The 16718-nt window shown below is 38.9% G+C and overlaps 1 protein-coding gene across 2 annotated transcripts in view; it reads right to left on the minus strand.

Moving 5' to 3' along the window:
- The window catches only part of LOC102229587 (obg-like ATPase 1), a 56063-nt gene that overhangs the window by 5494 nt on the left and 33851 nt on the right, over positions 1 to 16718 (minus strand). For both annotated transcript variants that reach the window (XM_023336950.1, XM_023336951.1), the window contains exons 8-10: positions 7344 to 7484; positions 6703 to 6799; positions 314 to 436 (exon numbers count right to left, since the gene is read on the minus strand). In XM_023336950.1, coding sequence (XP_023192718.1) covers positions 314 to 436; positions 6703 to 6799; positions 7344 to 7484 — 361 coding nt within the window. The remainder of the gene's footprint in view (positions 1 to 313; positions 437 to 6702; positions 6800 to 7343; positions 7485 to 16718) is intronic.

The following is a 16718-nucleotide window of genomic DNA, read 5'->3' on the forward strand; positions in this document are numbered from 1 at the left end:
CCGTACAGATCTGATAAACGCCTGGCGAGCTGAAGAAGTGCTTCCTCTGAGCATCTGTGCCAAGTCAAAAGCAAGAGCTGCCATCAGCCAGTTAGAACACATTGTGATAAAGATATGCACAGCTGGAGCACAATGGCAGTGTTTAGACCCAGAATCAGCTGGCTTGTCACTGGTGGTGCCTGAGTGTGTGCAGTAATTTCTTCCCCCGAGTAAAGGTGAAGAGGAGTTTTCAGTCGGAGTTGCGTGGCGACTGTCAGCTCCACTGATCACAGGAGACTTTCCCCTCATCTCCTCCGGCACACTAACTGCTCACCTTGACAGCGCTCTCACTGCCTTCTTCTTTAAAATCCTGGAATTTCATTACTTCTGCCATAATGAAGCCCCTCTCGAAGTCCGTGTGGATCTTCCCCGCAGCCTGTGGAGCCTTAGTTCCTTTCTGTCACAGAAGAAGAAGGGGAGAGGACAAATGAATTGTTTTGGAGAAGATGGATTACAGCATGCGAGCGACATGGTGTTTGATAGGGTGATAGCAGCGTAATGACTCCAGGGGTGTTTTTCAGTCGCTGGGTATTCTTGCCTCTGTCCAGATTTCTGGATAACTTTCCACTCGACTGTGGCCTGCTAGGGCAGCCTGGACACCGATAAGGACCTGGCGCTGCTATCAATGCCTTCTGACTCTCATTCCTTAGCTGTATTGATTTCTCTCCAAGCAATCTTGTCTCATTGTGGGTCGCTGCTCAGCTCTCTGGTCATGACAGCAATGGGACTCAGTGTTGCAGTGAGAGGCTAAGGTGGTGTAGACCTTACTCTATCAGGTCAGACTATTGTGACACACCAGAGTTTGGAAATTCAAATTCACGTTTAGCCTTGAAAGATATCACAGCATGTTAGATAGGTTTCTACGAACTGCTGTTTGACTTCAGAAATCTTCAAATATCCTGTACTTGAGGGTGTCTGGTAGACTCGGTTTGATTGGGGACCAAAATGGCGACATATGTTACATTTTCAGCTGGTGGAGTTTGCTTTCACACTGCACTGTGTCAAGTCAACCAGACACATTGATAAACCTATCCACCGCCTCGCCTGTGGCGGCGGTGCACCAAGAACCACTAAAGGAAATGATAGAAAGATCTCAGAAGAATAAATGAGCACAGCTTCCTTTTCCACAAAATATAAACAAAAACGGAGTGGCGTCAAATTTTAGTGATTGCAGGATTTCTCTTTTGATTTTGTTAAAAGACAAAAGCCATTTCTCCAACTAGCGCTATACACTTGTATTTATTTTGGTCGTATTTACCCAGAATGCCCTACACCGGCGTTTCCCAATTCCAGTCCTCAGGCCTCCCTGCCCTGCATGGTTTAGGTGTTTCCCTTCTGCTACACACCTGGATTGAATATATGGGTTATCAACAGGTTTCTGCAGCACTTGATGGTCATGCAATCATTTGAATCAGCTGCTCTGGAATAGAGGCACATCTAAAACATGCAGAGCAGGGAGGCCTTAGGACCGGAATTGGGAAACGCTGCCCTACACCATAGTCTGTGTCCTGCTTTTGGAGAGCTCTCTGGTCTGCTTGGCATTCACATGAACCTTCAAAGCATTTCAGAATTCACTTCAATAAAATCAAGGCCTAGGTTTTAGGTTTTCCAGACCTTGATTTCTTTGCTCTGAATCAGAGTTTGATTGTACATTTACACCTCCCCAAACAAACTAAACTTTCTAGGCAAACAAGCCAGAGTTTCAGGGCTGAAAGTAACAATATTCACAGGGAAGCTTTTGGGACCATATGGATGGATTAAAGTGTCAGTGTCTCTTTGAGTGCATACCTGTATTAGTATTGTCAGTGGACTCGCTTGATTTTATTATTATTATTATTATTATTATTATTATTATTATTATTATTATTATTATTATTATTATTATTATTATTATTATTATTATTATTATTATTATTATAATAATTATTATTATTATCTTCTTGTATGTTGTTTTTAACTTTCTTGTACAAGCACTTTGAATTGTCTTTGGCTGAAAGGTGCTATATAAATAAAGTTGCCTTGCCTTGCTGTGTGGTTCTGAAGATTAGTTTACCACAAATCTGCTGCAAACTAAGTTAAGCTAAAACTGTTGCTTTAGTTACAGTTTTAAAAAGTCAAGATGTGGGATGTTCTCTTTTGTAGTGGGTATGGGTATGATGGGCAATATTCATCATCATTAACATAAATGTAACCTAAAACCTACTATATGTTCAGAAGAGGCTGTTTATGTGTGTTCCTGCTCTGGTGTCCAATGGCTCCTCATTTTAGACTCAGAACCAAATGAAGCACTTGGAGGAAAATCACAGAATGAAGCTCTGGTCAAACGTCTTTCTGGGAAGTACACAACAAACTGTAGGAGGACTTCATGTGGGGTACGACTCGAAACAATCTGGTCCAGTTTCTTGCTTGGATGGATGCTTGGTTCTGAGGTTCTCATACATAAAAACTAATTTATGATTTGGTTCACAATTATTCCATATTATTCATAATTTTCTTGGTTGAGGCAGTGAAGGTTATGATAATTATTTCCCATGGTTTTGGATGCCATGTAGCAAGATGCTATGTTTTACTTTCTGGTAGTTGTTATGATGTGTAACTGTGGCAACAAGCACCTCAAAAGCTCAAATAATACCTGAACCACAACCTCATGTCCCAGAGGAGTTGAAAAGGAAGCTTCATGGAAATTTAAAGAGGAAAGGCAAAAGCAAATGAGGTGGATTAGAGAGTGCTTTTCAACAACTGATGTCAGCCAGGACATGTTACTGGGAAATATTGTCTCTGCTGCCCAAATATAGAGCTGTCAGCATGTTATGACAGCCATGAGATGGTCATAACATGACAACAGTTTCTACTGTCAGAGGTGTCTTCAGATTTGTTGCAAGACTGACTGACTCATCATCATCTACAATGATTTAAAATACTTGGAGGATAAGAGTTACAATAAAATGTTGTTTTCCTTTGGGATAAATAAAGTATTTTTGAATGATGTAAATTGAACAAACATTTTGAAATGACCAGGCAGGTATCTGTCTCAGATTTGATAGAGGATATGTGGATGAAGATCCAGATTAGGGTCAAGACTTGGAGCCCATTATCAAAGATAAATAGACAGAGAAAATAAGGGATTTTTATTTTTATTTTTAGAATTGATATCTGTGTTTTATTGTTTAGCTACAATCACAATCTTAACTATCAGGACATAATCTTTAGAAAATGTGGGCTTTATCACATCATACAACCTATGAGTAAAAGGGAGCCTTAAAGTTACTCAATTAAAATTCCTCGGTGGCACCAGACAATTTCACAGATGTGCAACTTTATACAAATACTTTTTTGTTTGTAGCAAAAACAAACTGTTTACTTAGCGCTGTTCTGCACCTTCAAGGTGTTTTTCATGTTCATTTATTCAGTTCTCAGGATAACACAGTCACATATTTCTCAATTTCGGACATTTCGTATTTAATTTTATGATAATTAATTATAGATTATTTTAATAAAAAATAAATTAAATTGCTAACTTCAGAAATAGTAGCATAACAATTTGATGGTCATAAAGGCAAATTATTTTTGAGAAACCAGAATATTATTTTGACAGGGTAATTCTGACTAAATAACTTCAGCTAGTTGGCTGAGAGAGTAAAAGAGCAGAAACTCTCCTAAGCTAAAAACTAAGAAACAAAAGGTCGCTTCATGCGTCAGAGCCCATTTCGAGACATTTTTTGTATAGGTTGAATTGTTTTGTAAAAATCCTCTGAACCACTTTAAGATAAAAGTGCTGAATGATGAAATGCGCAATTTGTATGCACAGAAATGATGTGCGGAAATGACAAATGAGGCAAATAAGTGACGTGGCCACCGTGCATCATCGTGACTCCTGTCTGTCGAGCCGCGCCGCAGCGCCGTGCTCAGGGGCTGTTGAGCGGTTTTAATTATGTATATAATCAGGTTGGGGTCAACATATTTCATGCCACAAGACTGATGCGTATTTAATGACTCTAATACATTACCATCTATTTGCAATCTCACTGACAGAGTACTTGTGTGTTTAACTACCATTAATCAGCATCAAGGTTTGTCTATGTGGAGAAAAAAAATAGATTAAGGGTTTGAATTTTTTTTTTTTCATCTGGTGCTTTACAGGAGAGCCACATTGTCCTAGTTAAGAGCTATGCAGAGCAGGCTGATAGATAATGGTCACCTCGAGGCTGCCTAATAAAGCATGTTAAAGAACTTAGGAACATGACATTACTGAGCGTAGTTTTTACAATGCAAGATGTATTGGCTTAATGTAGTTACTCACTGATGCTTACCTGACTAACTGCCCCTCACACACAAATCGAGGCTGGCTGTAATCACTTACACACAGGAGACACAAGCCTGTTTTTTAAGGATACCTTTGAAGCATTCAGGTGCTTTTATTGTAAATAGCAAGGACATCAGTCATCATGATATAAATCCGGTGATGTCATCCGACTGAGACATAACAAGTTCTTCGTGAGAAAACAGGAAGTGAGCTCACTTTCACCCCAGGCCTGTGCACAGTTTTAGATTCTTCAGTAAATAACATCCATAAGAGAGAAAGCATCCTGAGACGAGACGGAAAGACTGACCTGTTCAACCAGAGGAATTTAATGAAACATGGAAAACAGTTTGCTGTGTTTTTTATAAGCAGACTGTTCAAATTCAAAATCTAATGAAACACAAACTATTAAAAGGATCCCGTAGTAAATTATTTTAAAGGATTTTGTATTCCAAGCTGTTCAGAGGGATTTAATTTGATTTACTCTAAACTTTATTTTCAAAATCAAAACCATAACATAAACTGAACTGAACAATATTTATGGATTCTTGGGGTTTGTAGCATCTTAGTAAATTGGCTGTTTGTACATTTTAAATGATGAGAATGAGTCACTGTTCTGGATCTGCTTTGTTGAAATCTGAAGAATCACTATTCACTTTTTAAGACTTGAAAGTCCCACATTTTTCCTTATTTTGGAGAAAATTACTGACAAATGCACTGCCAAAATATTCAAAGAACTTCATCTTTCACATTTTGTCGTGTCGCAACCAGAAACTTCCAAGTATTCTGTTGGGATTTTGACATTGAAAGAAAAATGAAATAGTAAAAATCTGATTAAGTCAAATATTTTGCCTTTGTATTTTACCACTAAGTAAAATACTGCATAACTAAATGCCTTCATAAATAACAAGAGCTTATCTTTAAAGCCAGTTTTGGGGGATGTAGAGAGCATAAAAGACGGTTCTCTGGCACTCAGTTGAGAAAAATTAACAGTGCATCAACGTGAACACACAATCTCTCCAGTGAAACACGGTGGTGGCAGCTTTATTCTGAGGAGGTGCTTATCTTCAGCAGGGACAGGAAAGCAGGACAGGGCTGATTGGAAGGTGGATGAAGAAAAATATTGGGGAACCCTGAAGAAATAATGTTAGAGGCAGCAAAAGACTTGAGATCAGTCCCAAGGTTCACCTCATGCATCAATTATGCACTACGTTGTTTCTGTCTATCTATGAAATCTCAATAAAATTCAATTCATTGATTCATTGAGGTTTGTGGTTGTAGCTCAACATTTTTATTGTAAAATTTCAAGAGATGTTTTTTTTAATATTTCATAAAACAGTTTTTTCTTGTTCTTTAGTCTGTTTTCACAGGGATTTTAAGTGGCACTTTGCTTCATGTTTACTATAGTGATGAAAGGTTATTAATGGCCTGAGACAAGAAAAAAGTGCAAATGTATGAAACAGTTTCTTTAAACTTGTAGTTGAAAATGTGAATAAACAACACAAACATTGCTCAAGTTTAAAATTCAAATTAAATAAGGACTTTGTAATCTACAAATACTAAAACAAGGAATTTGCTGCGAGCCATTTGGAGATAGTAAAAATGGCAGCATAAGAAAAACTGAAATTCAGAAAACAAACCTCTTCTGACCTTCTTGTGACAATTTCTTTGTGGAATAATGCAAGAGATTTTTCAGTGTGCACTCTTCCTAAATGGATTAAATTCATTCTGCACTGCAAAATCGTGATTCAAAACAGCTTGAATAATATATGACACATAATCCATTTTGTTCTCTATTTAAATTTTAAAATACGACCTTTTTAAATCTGCACTTCCATCCACTTAAAGAAAAAAAAAAGAGAAAGAAAACGCACAATACCAACATGCAAAGCCGACATCTGTATTGATGTAAATCCTATGATCCCATTGCACGGAGCTCTTGGCGGGCAGGGCTCTGTAAACTGAGACACACATGGAGGAGGAGCCCCCAGCAAGGCCCACAAACAGTCGGATGAAAAGCGACATCAATTTTGGCACAGACACCCTCCGTCACACAGATTAGGCAGGCACAATGGACGGCCTCCTTATCTCCAGCGGCAGGAGGAGGGCAGGCAGATCTGCACAGGATGGAAACATTCTCACGGACGTAATGGGCAAAATCAATTGTTGTCCTCCTCAATCAATGTAGGCCCCCACTTTCACCGTTCAGCAGCTCACCAGTAATTGAAGTTATCCTCAGCCTGTAATGACTAGCTAAAGCACAACCATGACAAAGTTGGAAGTGTGTGATATCAGCGAAGGTGCCAGCAGGGTGGAACGTAGGATGCGGTGTGTGTTCACGCGACGCTGCAGCCGGCTCTCACCCGGATGGTCCAGGCACGGACCTCGTCTGGGCCAGTGGTGAAGAAGTACTCCAGCTGCAGGGCTGCATAGCCCGCCTTGATGATCTTGCTCAGGGCACTGGTGGGGAGAAATTTCAGCATGAATCAAAGGGTCTGAATCGTTTTGTTATACTTCGCTGACGCCTGGGAAAAGTTCCCTTCAGCAGCAAGGCGCCGTTTATTCCAATACAAACTCATTAAGTGAGCAAGATGGGTCACTTCATTTCACATGAGACGTTCAACTCTCCAATGGTTTGCATGATTAATTAGAATGCTTGTAGTCCCATTTAACATTTTTAAGAATTCAACTCGACGCCTCGGTCTTTGCTGAGAAAAAAAAAATGTCTCTGCTGTCACAATTTTTCTCTCCATAGAGGTTTTCAGATGAGAACAATACACCCAAAATGCACCAAGTTATAATTATACCTACAGATGACAGATGACAGTTAAAAACTTAATTTGGAGGAAAACCCTTTGACTGAGTTGTTCAGTAAGAAGAGGGATCCTTTGCTTTATAATGGTAATTACTCTGCCATTTATTATTCTATCAGCACATGCAATTAAAGGAGTGCATGGAGGACACAGCTGATAATAAAGTGTGAGGAGACTGAATGCTAATTAACCTCTGCGTCTTGTGCTCTTTGCAGCACTTCTGTCTCTCCTCTTCGCTCATGTCCTGCAGTCGACTCTCCAGGTTGCCGCTGAAGGGGATGACCAAGGCTCCGGGGTCGTGACTGTCCACCCACTCCTTGATTTTCACCAACCTGATGGAGAAACGGCAAACCAAAGAAGATTTGATTGAGAAGGGGGTATTTGTTGTGGCCTTGGAAATCCATATTCATGAGAGCAGCAGAGAATATGAATATCTTTTTAGGAGAGTTTAAAATGGATTCGTTTGAATGGAGACAGTGACTTAAACGAAGCAGTAAGATTTTTTTTAAAGGCCTATGGTTAGCATACCAGAAGTGAATAAACTTATTATTAGTGTTCATATTAACTAATACATTTTGTACAAAAAAAAAATGCTTTAAAATTTATTTGATACATTTTCTGTACCTGTAGATATAAAATGGCATGTAATATTGGCTTTGTTACATGCCCCTATTTCTTAGATCTACACCTGGATTTTTTTTGTCAGCATTACTGAATCATTGCTACAAGGTTGTAATTTATACTTAAGCTCAAAGTTCATCTTAGGGGGAAGTGAAAAATATTCGCTATTCACTTCTAAATATTTCTGATTCATACAGAGAACTAAAAAATGTCTTCATTTGGTTTTAAAACATATTGATTCTGAAACAATAAATTAGTTTTAATAACATTGGAAACAACTCACAATGAAAAAAAAAAAAAACTTAACCTTTAATTTTAATAAATTTAGTATTAGATTTTTTTCCATTATCCTTTTTCTGCTTGTAAATAAGGTGTTTTGTATTTTTTTTTTCCTAAAAAAGAAAATAGTTAATTAGTTTTCTATGACTAGCTGACCTGTACCATAATGGTGCATATATGCAAATATAGGCTGGGCTTTAGTCAATCTTGGCTGGAAGTACAGGTGCATCACAATAAATTACAAAACCATAAAAAAGTGAATTTATTTTAGTAATTCGATTTAAAAAAAGGTGAAACTCATACATATTTATGTAATATTTGTGTTCATGTTATGCTTACAGTACGACACAAACATCGGTCTCATACAAAATTAAAACTGTCCATAAGATCAATAGAAAGACACTGAAAAATGTTGTTTTGCCCTTTTCATGATCTATAAAATCACAGGGAACTTAATGTTTTCCTGAGATTACGTTTTCTAATGCAATACTTGGACACAACTCTGTCTTCCTGATGATTATGTAGGCCATACCGAGGACAAATTTTTAAAAAGAAATTATTTTGGTATATTATAATTTTCTGAATAACTGAATTTGGGGTTTTTCTTAGAAATAATTGTAAGCAAAAAAATAAGCAAGAGAAAAATAATATTGAATTATTTTGCCAATTAACAAATCTATCTGAATTTCACTCTGAGTTGAAATAATAAAATAAATTGCCTAAGTGGGAATTCTTGCTCAGTATTGTGACTATGGATTTTGTGCATAGGGAACACGCAGCAGGTAATGTAGCAAATCTAAACTATTTATTTGCTCTTTGAAAGTTTTAAATCTCCTTAAACTACTGGCACAGCTTGTAAACATGTTTCTTAAAATAGGGATAGTTTTATCATTTTGTACACTAATGGTAATGTTGTCCGAGTTGCCAAGAGAAGACGCTCAAGTGTCACATCGTTCCCAGGTCCCATCTCCAAATTTGGAGTCAAAACTGAAAGCACCATAAATGTGACCTAATAAAGAGACAATCTACATTCACACCGCAGACACAAAGGATCTCAGTCTGTGCATTCATGTTGTCTTACATCAGTTCTCTGTGACGTGTGTCCCATTTCATTGCTGAAATGAGACACACATCACAATTTTGTGATCGTAGAAGTGGGGAGCGTTCCCATTGAGTACAAATAATGAACCGAACAAGCATGGCAGGCACCATGTAGATGGAGGTTGTCAGAATTGTGTCTGCTACACTCTGGACCTTGTTGCATCGTCATTTCTTTGCCATGTATGATGTCAAAACCTTTTCATTACTTCAGGACCGTCAGAGGTTCACACTGGAATTTGATTCACATTTAATTTATGCAACAACTGTGCAAAATCTCAGCTTTGACTGGACATGCAGTGTGGATGTGGTCTTAGCCACATGTTGTTCTAGTAGATAAATGTATGTTGATCTTAATAAGTCTTGAAAGTGCTACAAGAAAACAGTTACTGACCTAAATCTGCTCTTAAAACACAGTCAGAGCAATAACTAAACAGCTTAAAACAGCTGGAACTGTGACAAGCAAGACTTGGCAAGAAAAAAAAGTTGTTCTTCCTGATATGCACAGAGAAGATGATGGGATGGGAGAAAAAAAATTGGCAAGCATACATAAGGGGTGCAATTTAATGGTTGAGGGTGCTGTATGCCTATCAGAAAAGCCAATGTAACCAAACAAATGGCAGGTAAAAAAAACTTGAAATTAAGCCAAAAAGGAGTTTAAAAGAAGAACATTTCCACAGATAACATAAAACCCAAACCTTCAGTTGTTTTGCCAATGTTTTATTATGGGGGACATTTAATTTACCTGCTGAGTGTTAAATAAACATTTTGCCTAGAGCCTGGAGAGAAAAGAACAAATAACCACTAAGTATTTCCTTACTTTTAAATGTCTTTGTCACTTCTTTTCTTTTCTTTTTGTCTCCCTCTTCCAGCGGGACACCTGACATTGCAGGACAAAGATATCCTCACACTTAATGGCAACCCTCAGTCAGAACAATACAAGGGGGTTAGGGCAATTATGAGATTAGCTCCACAAGCTCCGAGGCTGGGATTGGACGGATGGCAAAGAGCAGCATCGCACAAATCCATTTTCACACGTCGGCCCCGGATTGATTCTGAGGGGGGCCCTGTCATTATGTGTAATCCTGGTTTCCTGTTTAAAGGCCCCATAAGGAATCAAAGACTGGGAGGAACCCGGAGCGCCTCAATATCAGATCTGTACCAATAACAATGTCCCCGGCGTTATCGGCCGCAGCACCAGATCACCGCTTCTACCTAATGATTATCAATATACAACTTATGACAGGGTAACACACACCAGAACGGCGCCGTTTGCTTTGACTGAATGCTGTTTAAGTGTCAGTTTGTTTCTCAGTTTACATGCACAGCTATTAAGAGCCATAACCTAATATTTCCCTTTTCTTTCTGCATTTTGAATAAAGGTGGCAACCAGAGTCTCACAGGAAAATAAGAAAAAGCCAAAAAGCCTCAAAACATAGGAGACGGAGGGGCGCTCCATGAGGGGGGAAAAATCCAATCTGAGATAATAACAGCTGTAGTTTGTCACTTTTAGCGACACAGCTGTCTATTTGGTGGCACGTTATTTGCATTCCTCAGGTATTGCGTTCTCTACAGGCGGCTTGAATAATGATTCACAAATCACTCTCTCCACACCAGTCAAGGGCTGTGATCCTTTGAATAGACCATTGTACCTGGGACTGTAATTGGTGAAGACTTTGACAGAGCCGAGCCGAGCCGGCCGGGTAACAAAGAGGCTATTGGTGGAGGGCTGAGGGATGATTTTAATAATGTGAAGCCGAGACGGAGAATGTGAGCCGCAAATGAGCACCGGGGGTCTCTGGGTCCTTGCACTGACTGACATAGGAGCAGACAAACACCTCGCCATGAGGGAACATGAAACACCCCCTTGCCTCAACTCCAGAAACAAAGCGCTGTCAATTAAGAGCTTTGATGCACCGTCAACACGGAGCCCGAAACCAATTCTGTCAGCATCTCCACTATGCCCTGGTCTTACTTTCCTCCATGTATTTATGTGGCTTCCAATTACTTATGTGGATGTTCAAATGTGATGAAATATTTATGTAAACTTCGCTTCAGTTCATCTTTCATGTGTTTTTTGAGCAGATTTACAATCCAATTTCATCCCTTTTAGTTAGATTTGATCAAACCCAACAAAAAATAGGTTTGAATAACTCGTTCCCTTAGTAAGATTCACTTTTGAAAGCTTTTACAACTCTGAAGAAAGACTGTTTGAGTGTAAGTGTCTCTTGTCAGTCTCCCATTATGTCCCAATGCAGAGTGCCATCTCTCACTGCTCTGCTAATAGACAGATTCAGCACTTTCTGGTCCTGATATCCCCCTCTGAACAAATGATGCCTGAAATTTTTATTCTCTTTATAATGGAACTTCAATGGCCTTGGCTGCAAATCAAGTGGAAATTTTTGCATATCAAGTGGGAAAAATTAAATGTTAACCACGTTTTAATGTGATTAAGGGTGACAGGGACATTATTTCTGCTAATCATTCAGCAGCATGAACGCTTCAAACAAGGCAAAGGCGCGGGCCATGTTTGCTGCTTTTTACTCACAGACCACAGAGAAATTGCTATCACTTACAGTTTGATCAAACTTTTCCAGATTGCATAGTTTTTCTTTAAATAAATAAAACAGGTCAACATGAAAACATTGTGTTTATCTTGCAGTGCTTTGAACAAACATTCATACACCTAAAAGCTTTCTGAAAAACCAACAAACTACAGCATATTATTACAAAGGAGAAGAAAATAACTATTTGTTTTCATCTCCCAATAGTCTTATACCCCTAAATATAATCTAGTAATCTTAATAATAAATGGAGCTGTTCTGTGAAGATCTTAAAGGTTTATTGGGAACAAAGAGCATCATGAAGATTAATTCACACAGCAAACGTCATGGAGGACTGATGTAACTCTGGAGGAGCTGCAGACATTCACAGCTCAGGTGGAAGGAGAAGTATTAGTTGTGCAATTTATTGTTTAAGAAATAGAGTGGCAAGAAGAACGCTGTGGTTGAAAAAAATACACAAGAAGTCCCATATGCATGCCCAAGTCATGTAGCTGGAACTACAAACGTAGAAGAAATAGTACTTGTCAAACATGAAAACCACTATGTGAAAAGCTAACTCTGCACATCTCCACTGTGAAGCGTGGTGGTGGCAGCATCATGCTGAGGGGAGGTTTTCCTTCAGGTGGGACAGAAATGATTCTCAGAGTTAATAGTAAAATGAAGAGAGCTAAGAACAGGATCATGCTGGAAGTAAACCTGTTGCAACCTGCGAAGAACTTGAGACTTTTCATGCAGGACAAAAACAGTCAGAGCTACAGTGGTAAAATCGAATGGTCCAGTCAAAGTCTGGACTACTGTGTTCAGATACAGTGTATCTGATACACTGTGCATGTAATATGACTGACATAACCCTCAAAAGCCCTGAGGAAGCTGAATACAAATGCCCGCCACACTTTTGAGATTTTCATCTGTAAGAAAACTAGTTGTAATTTTCTTTAAACTTTTGGCAGTTTGTCACATAAAATCCCCCCAAAACAAACATACATTTGTGGTTGTAATGTGGGAAAAGGTTACAACCACAACATGTAAAAGTTCAAGGGAAACTAATATTTTTGTGAGGCTTTGTCCATCAACACAAACGGCTTTTGATTCAATGCCTGTTTCATTTACAGTTCTCCCGTTTTAAAACATCACATTGCAAATAATGAGGGAAAAAAAAACAAAAAACAATTGAACCATCCACAACAGATTGCCTCTGAATAGTGATGTCCCACAGGGGGCCACCCTCTGGTGCTTATTTGTCCTTTTTTGTGTGAGAATCCTGAGGGGGGATAATTCCTGTCTTTCTGTATGCCCGGGGCTTTCCTAGGCTTTGTCCCAGCTTTGATCTGCTTAAACGGCGTGGGAGGGGGAAAACAATGGCCTCCTCTTTTTAAAGCACAGGGACAGCTCTACCTGAGACAATGACCTGCGTCTGGACGCAGGTAGACTTTATTAACGAGACGCACCGCTTAAGCCAGTGGGAGGTGGGTCATCTCCTCCAGTTCGGGTTCTCCTTTCAGATGCAACTGAATGGTGAAAAGCTGAAAGATTAATCTGCTCCACGCCTACAGGTAAAGGCTCCAGCACCTGAAACTGAGCTGTTTCACACATAAACCAAAAGTCCTCTACGTTCTGCTGGTCACAGTTTGGCAAAGATGAGTCATTTAAGATGTTAGGATGCTGCAGCACACGATCCCCTCCTCTTCTTCTTCTGTTTAGGAAGACAGAAATGAGAGGTATGAGCTCATGGTGGCTTTTGAGGCTAGGAAGTCAGAATCTCTGTGGGATGCTTTTCATCCTCCCAGTGGTGAGCTCCTGAGCGACAAGAGTGCAGGCGCTCTCTACTCCCTGTGGCCATAGCTGCACAGAAAAAAAAACTACACATCAGCCTCTGAGCCACACACACACACACACACCCACACACACACCCATGCCCCCCCCCACACACACTTTATTCCCAATATTATCAACTTCTTATGGCCTTCAAAGCAATCGCCGACAGGAGGAAACAGAACGCAGTGGACGCACAATGGGAGCAGCTTTAATTAAGAGCATCGTATCGCTAACAAACCATGAGGGTGTGCTGGTAACAAGCTTTTTAAAGTAACTTTATTTTCTTTGATATTTGCACCCATTAAATCTCCCAACTTTAGAAATCTACACACACTGTGAACGCTTAACAAACCAACCGGTCTCAGTTTTCGGTCCTCAAAATGGTTGTCGAGGCGACGGTTTTAGAGCTGGATCAGTGTTTAGGGGTATTTACGAGTGAACAAGGATAAGGAGAAGGCAAACATTATGAATTCAGACCCGAAAGAGTACAATCTGCATCACCAAAATTTTTCTCTATATGGGGTATCCATGCTGTCATTTATGGCGGTTGACTGGGCGAGAGAAAATAAGGGGGCTGGGGGTAGAGAGGGGGGAGTCATCAAGATGTGACAATTGTGACAAGAGCAGGCAAAGTGTAGCGCCGACGAACACCACACAGATTTCTCCATCTCGTCTCCTTTTTTTTTTCTTCTTCAGGATGACAGCTTAATGTCTACCACATGCAATATTTATTCTCATCGTGTGTCAGACTGTCTAGCTGTCCCAGGGAGTACAAAGAATGCCACTTATTAGAATAAAAGCCGAAGGAAGGTAATCAAGGACATATGTAGCATCAGCCCATCATGCCCCCCTCCTTACAGTCCAACATCTTATTTTTTTCCCCTCCACCATTCATAACAGTTCAATAATAATCCTGATAATAAGCTTTCAGGAGCTCTATGTGGCAACACTAAATTCATTTATTTGTCTCATTAAGGCGACCGAGGCTGCAGGAGACTCTCTGTGGCAGGCCTGTTTGCTCTTAACTTTATCAGAAAAAAATCAAATGTGAAGCACCGTGCAACAAAGCAGGAGCAATGGGAATCTATCATTAGGCAAAGTTGACTCTCGCAGACATTTCTTTTGTCTGTAAAATGTCAAAGCTTAGGCTTTACAGGTGAGCGATTCCCAGGGTGCCTTCAAAAGAGTTTCAGGATGCCATCCTGCTGCAACCGGTGTCTAAATGCATTATGAACTGCAGGGGACCCGCTCCGTCTCCCTTAACGTTTGGGTCTGATTAGATGGGAAGGAGTCACATTGTCTGTTGACTTTTTAAATTTTTTTTTAACAAACTGATTTCTTTCACAGTCAGAAAAAGCAAATACAGAAATCTGAATGTCACATTTAAGCTCTTACTAACACAGAGCTGCTTATTAAAAAAAAAATTATAAATGTTTCATCATGTAACCTCTCAAAAGCTGTAAGAACTAAAGAACTTACAGATATATTAAATGTTCAGGTGATTAATTAATCATTTACAGATTAAACTGTCTGTTGAAAAAAATCAAGCTTTATCAGTTTCATATTTCTGACACAGTTGTACCTCTGATGCACACACTCCAGTGCAGTAGTTGGCGCTGATCCATCTACAGCTGATTTGCCAGCTGCTTCAAAGATGAAGTACTGAGGTTGTTTACACCCTGGAGAATTTGCCAGTGTATCACAGAGACATCCAACCATGGAAAAACACACTCATACCTCATGGCAACAGATTAACCTCATCGTCATGTTCTCTACACTCTTTATGAGCCATATAGTGTTGCCCCTTAGGATCTGCCACCCAGGGTGGCAAGCCACAAAACTGTCCATTGAAAAGGATAGATCATTTACAGTGTGCATGAAAATGTTCAGCCTACCCTCATGTATGTCGTCTTTACTTCCAAAGGCCAAGCTTTTCCTTAAAAACCACTCAAACAAAGATTTGCTTTCTGGTCCTTTCAAGTTTATCTATGTCATTTTTGCTGCTGCTCCTAAAATTCATGCATCAGTTTATATCTATCATGAGATTGAGGAGTTCTAAAATCTCTGCTTAGTTTTTTAAAATTATTTTTGATTGTAATATGTCATATTTTACAGAAGGTTAAATAAAATGTAGAATTTGCAAAATAAGAACGTCTGAAGAAACATACCTTAAAATGTGATTTCAGTTTTTATTCTATCTAAGGGCCTTAACCAAATTACCAACACTGATATAAGAAGTTAAGAATAAAATGAATGGGGAATATATTGGTGAAGGGCTGAAAAATTAGTTCCCTGTCAAGTTGTCTGTTATGCATTGACACAACAATAGTCTATCCCTGGAGCTGTTTCACGTTTGAATGATTTATAAGTCAGTATTAATTAGCACAGCAAATAATAAATGTCTTTTAAAAATAGTGAAGTAGTGCACTGAACAATAATAAAAAAGGAGTAAAAGTTTAGAGAAAAACATTGACAGACCTTTAGAAAGCATTAAGATTTGATTAAGACCACTAAGTCAGGCTCTTTGGAAACAAAAGAATACATTTATGAGTCGAGACCTTTGCACAGTACATTATGAGACAATTTACTTACAGAGTGAATGTCAAATGACTCAGATTTAGCTAATTCTACAGCATTTAATTAAGCTTTAAGAAGGTTTAGGGGGTTCTCTTTATACTTCCTATTCCAAAATTGCACATCTTATTTTATTTCTTCAGCGCTTCAAAGAACAAATCATAAAATAAATGTGAAAATGATTTATCTTATGAAAAGTATTTCTTTAATTAAATGTGAAAGCAACAAAATACAGACTTAAATTTGTTGTTTTAAAAAGATCATCTCTTCTGGCAGGCTGCTGCTGCAGTCAGTGCTTCCTTCACTTTAATTGTTCAAGCTCCTCCTACAGGCCGACCTGAGTATCAGATCCAAGCAAGGCAGAGTTATTACTGCATATTTTCACTGTACTGGTGTTTAAGGTTAATTATATTATGCTAACTGCTAGCAAACATAATCCAGTCATTTAAAAAAAGAAAGTGCCTCCATCCTTTGTCTCTACTGCGACTTTAAATCAAAGTCAAATTGTTTCTAATGTCATTTTTTGAAAACATTTTATATTTAAAGATTAGAAAGAGGCTTTGTAAGAAATTAGTTATATTGTATTTACAAGCTATTCAGTGGTGTATAAAAGGG

Source organism: Xiphophorus maculatus, chromosome 7 (genome assembly GCF_002775205.1).
Source record: "Xiphophorus maculatus strain JP 163 A chromosome 7, X_maculatus-5.0-male, whole genome shotgun sequence".
In the NCBI taxonomy this organism is placed as follows: Eukaryota; Metazoa; Chordata; class Actinopteri; order Cyprinodontiformes; family Poeciliidae; genus Xiphophorus; species Xiphophorus maculatus.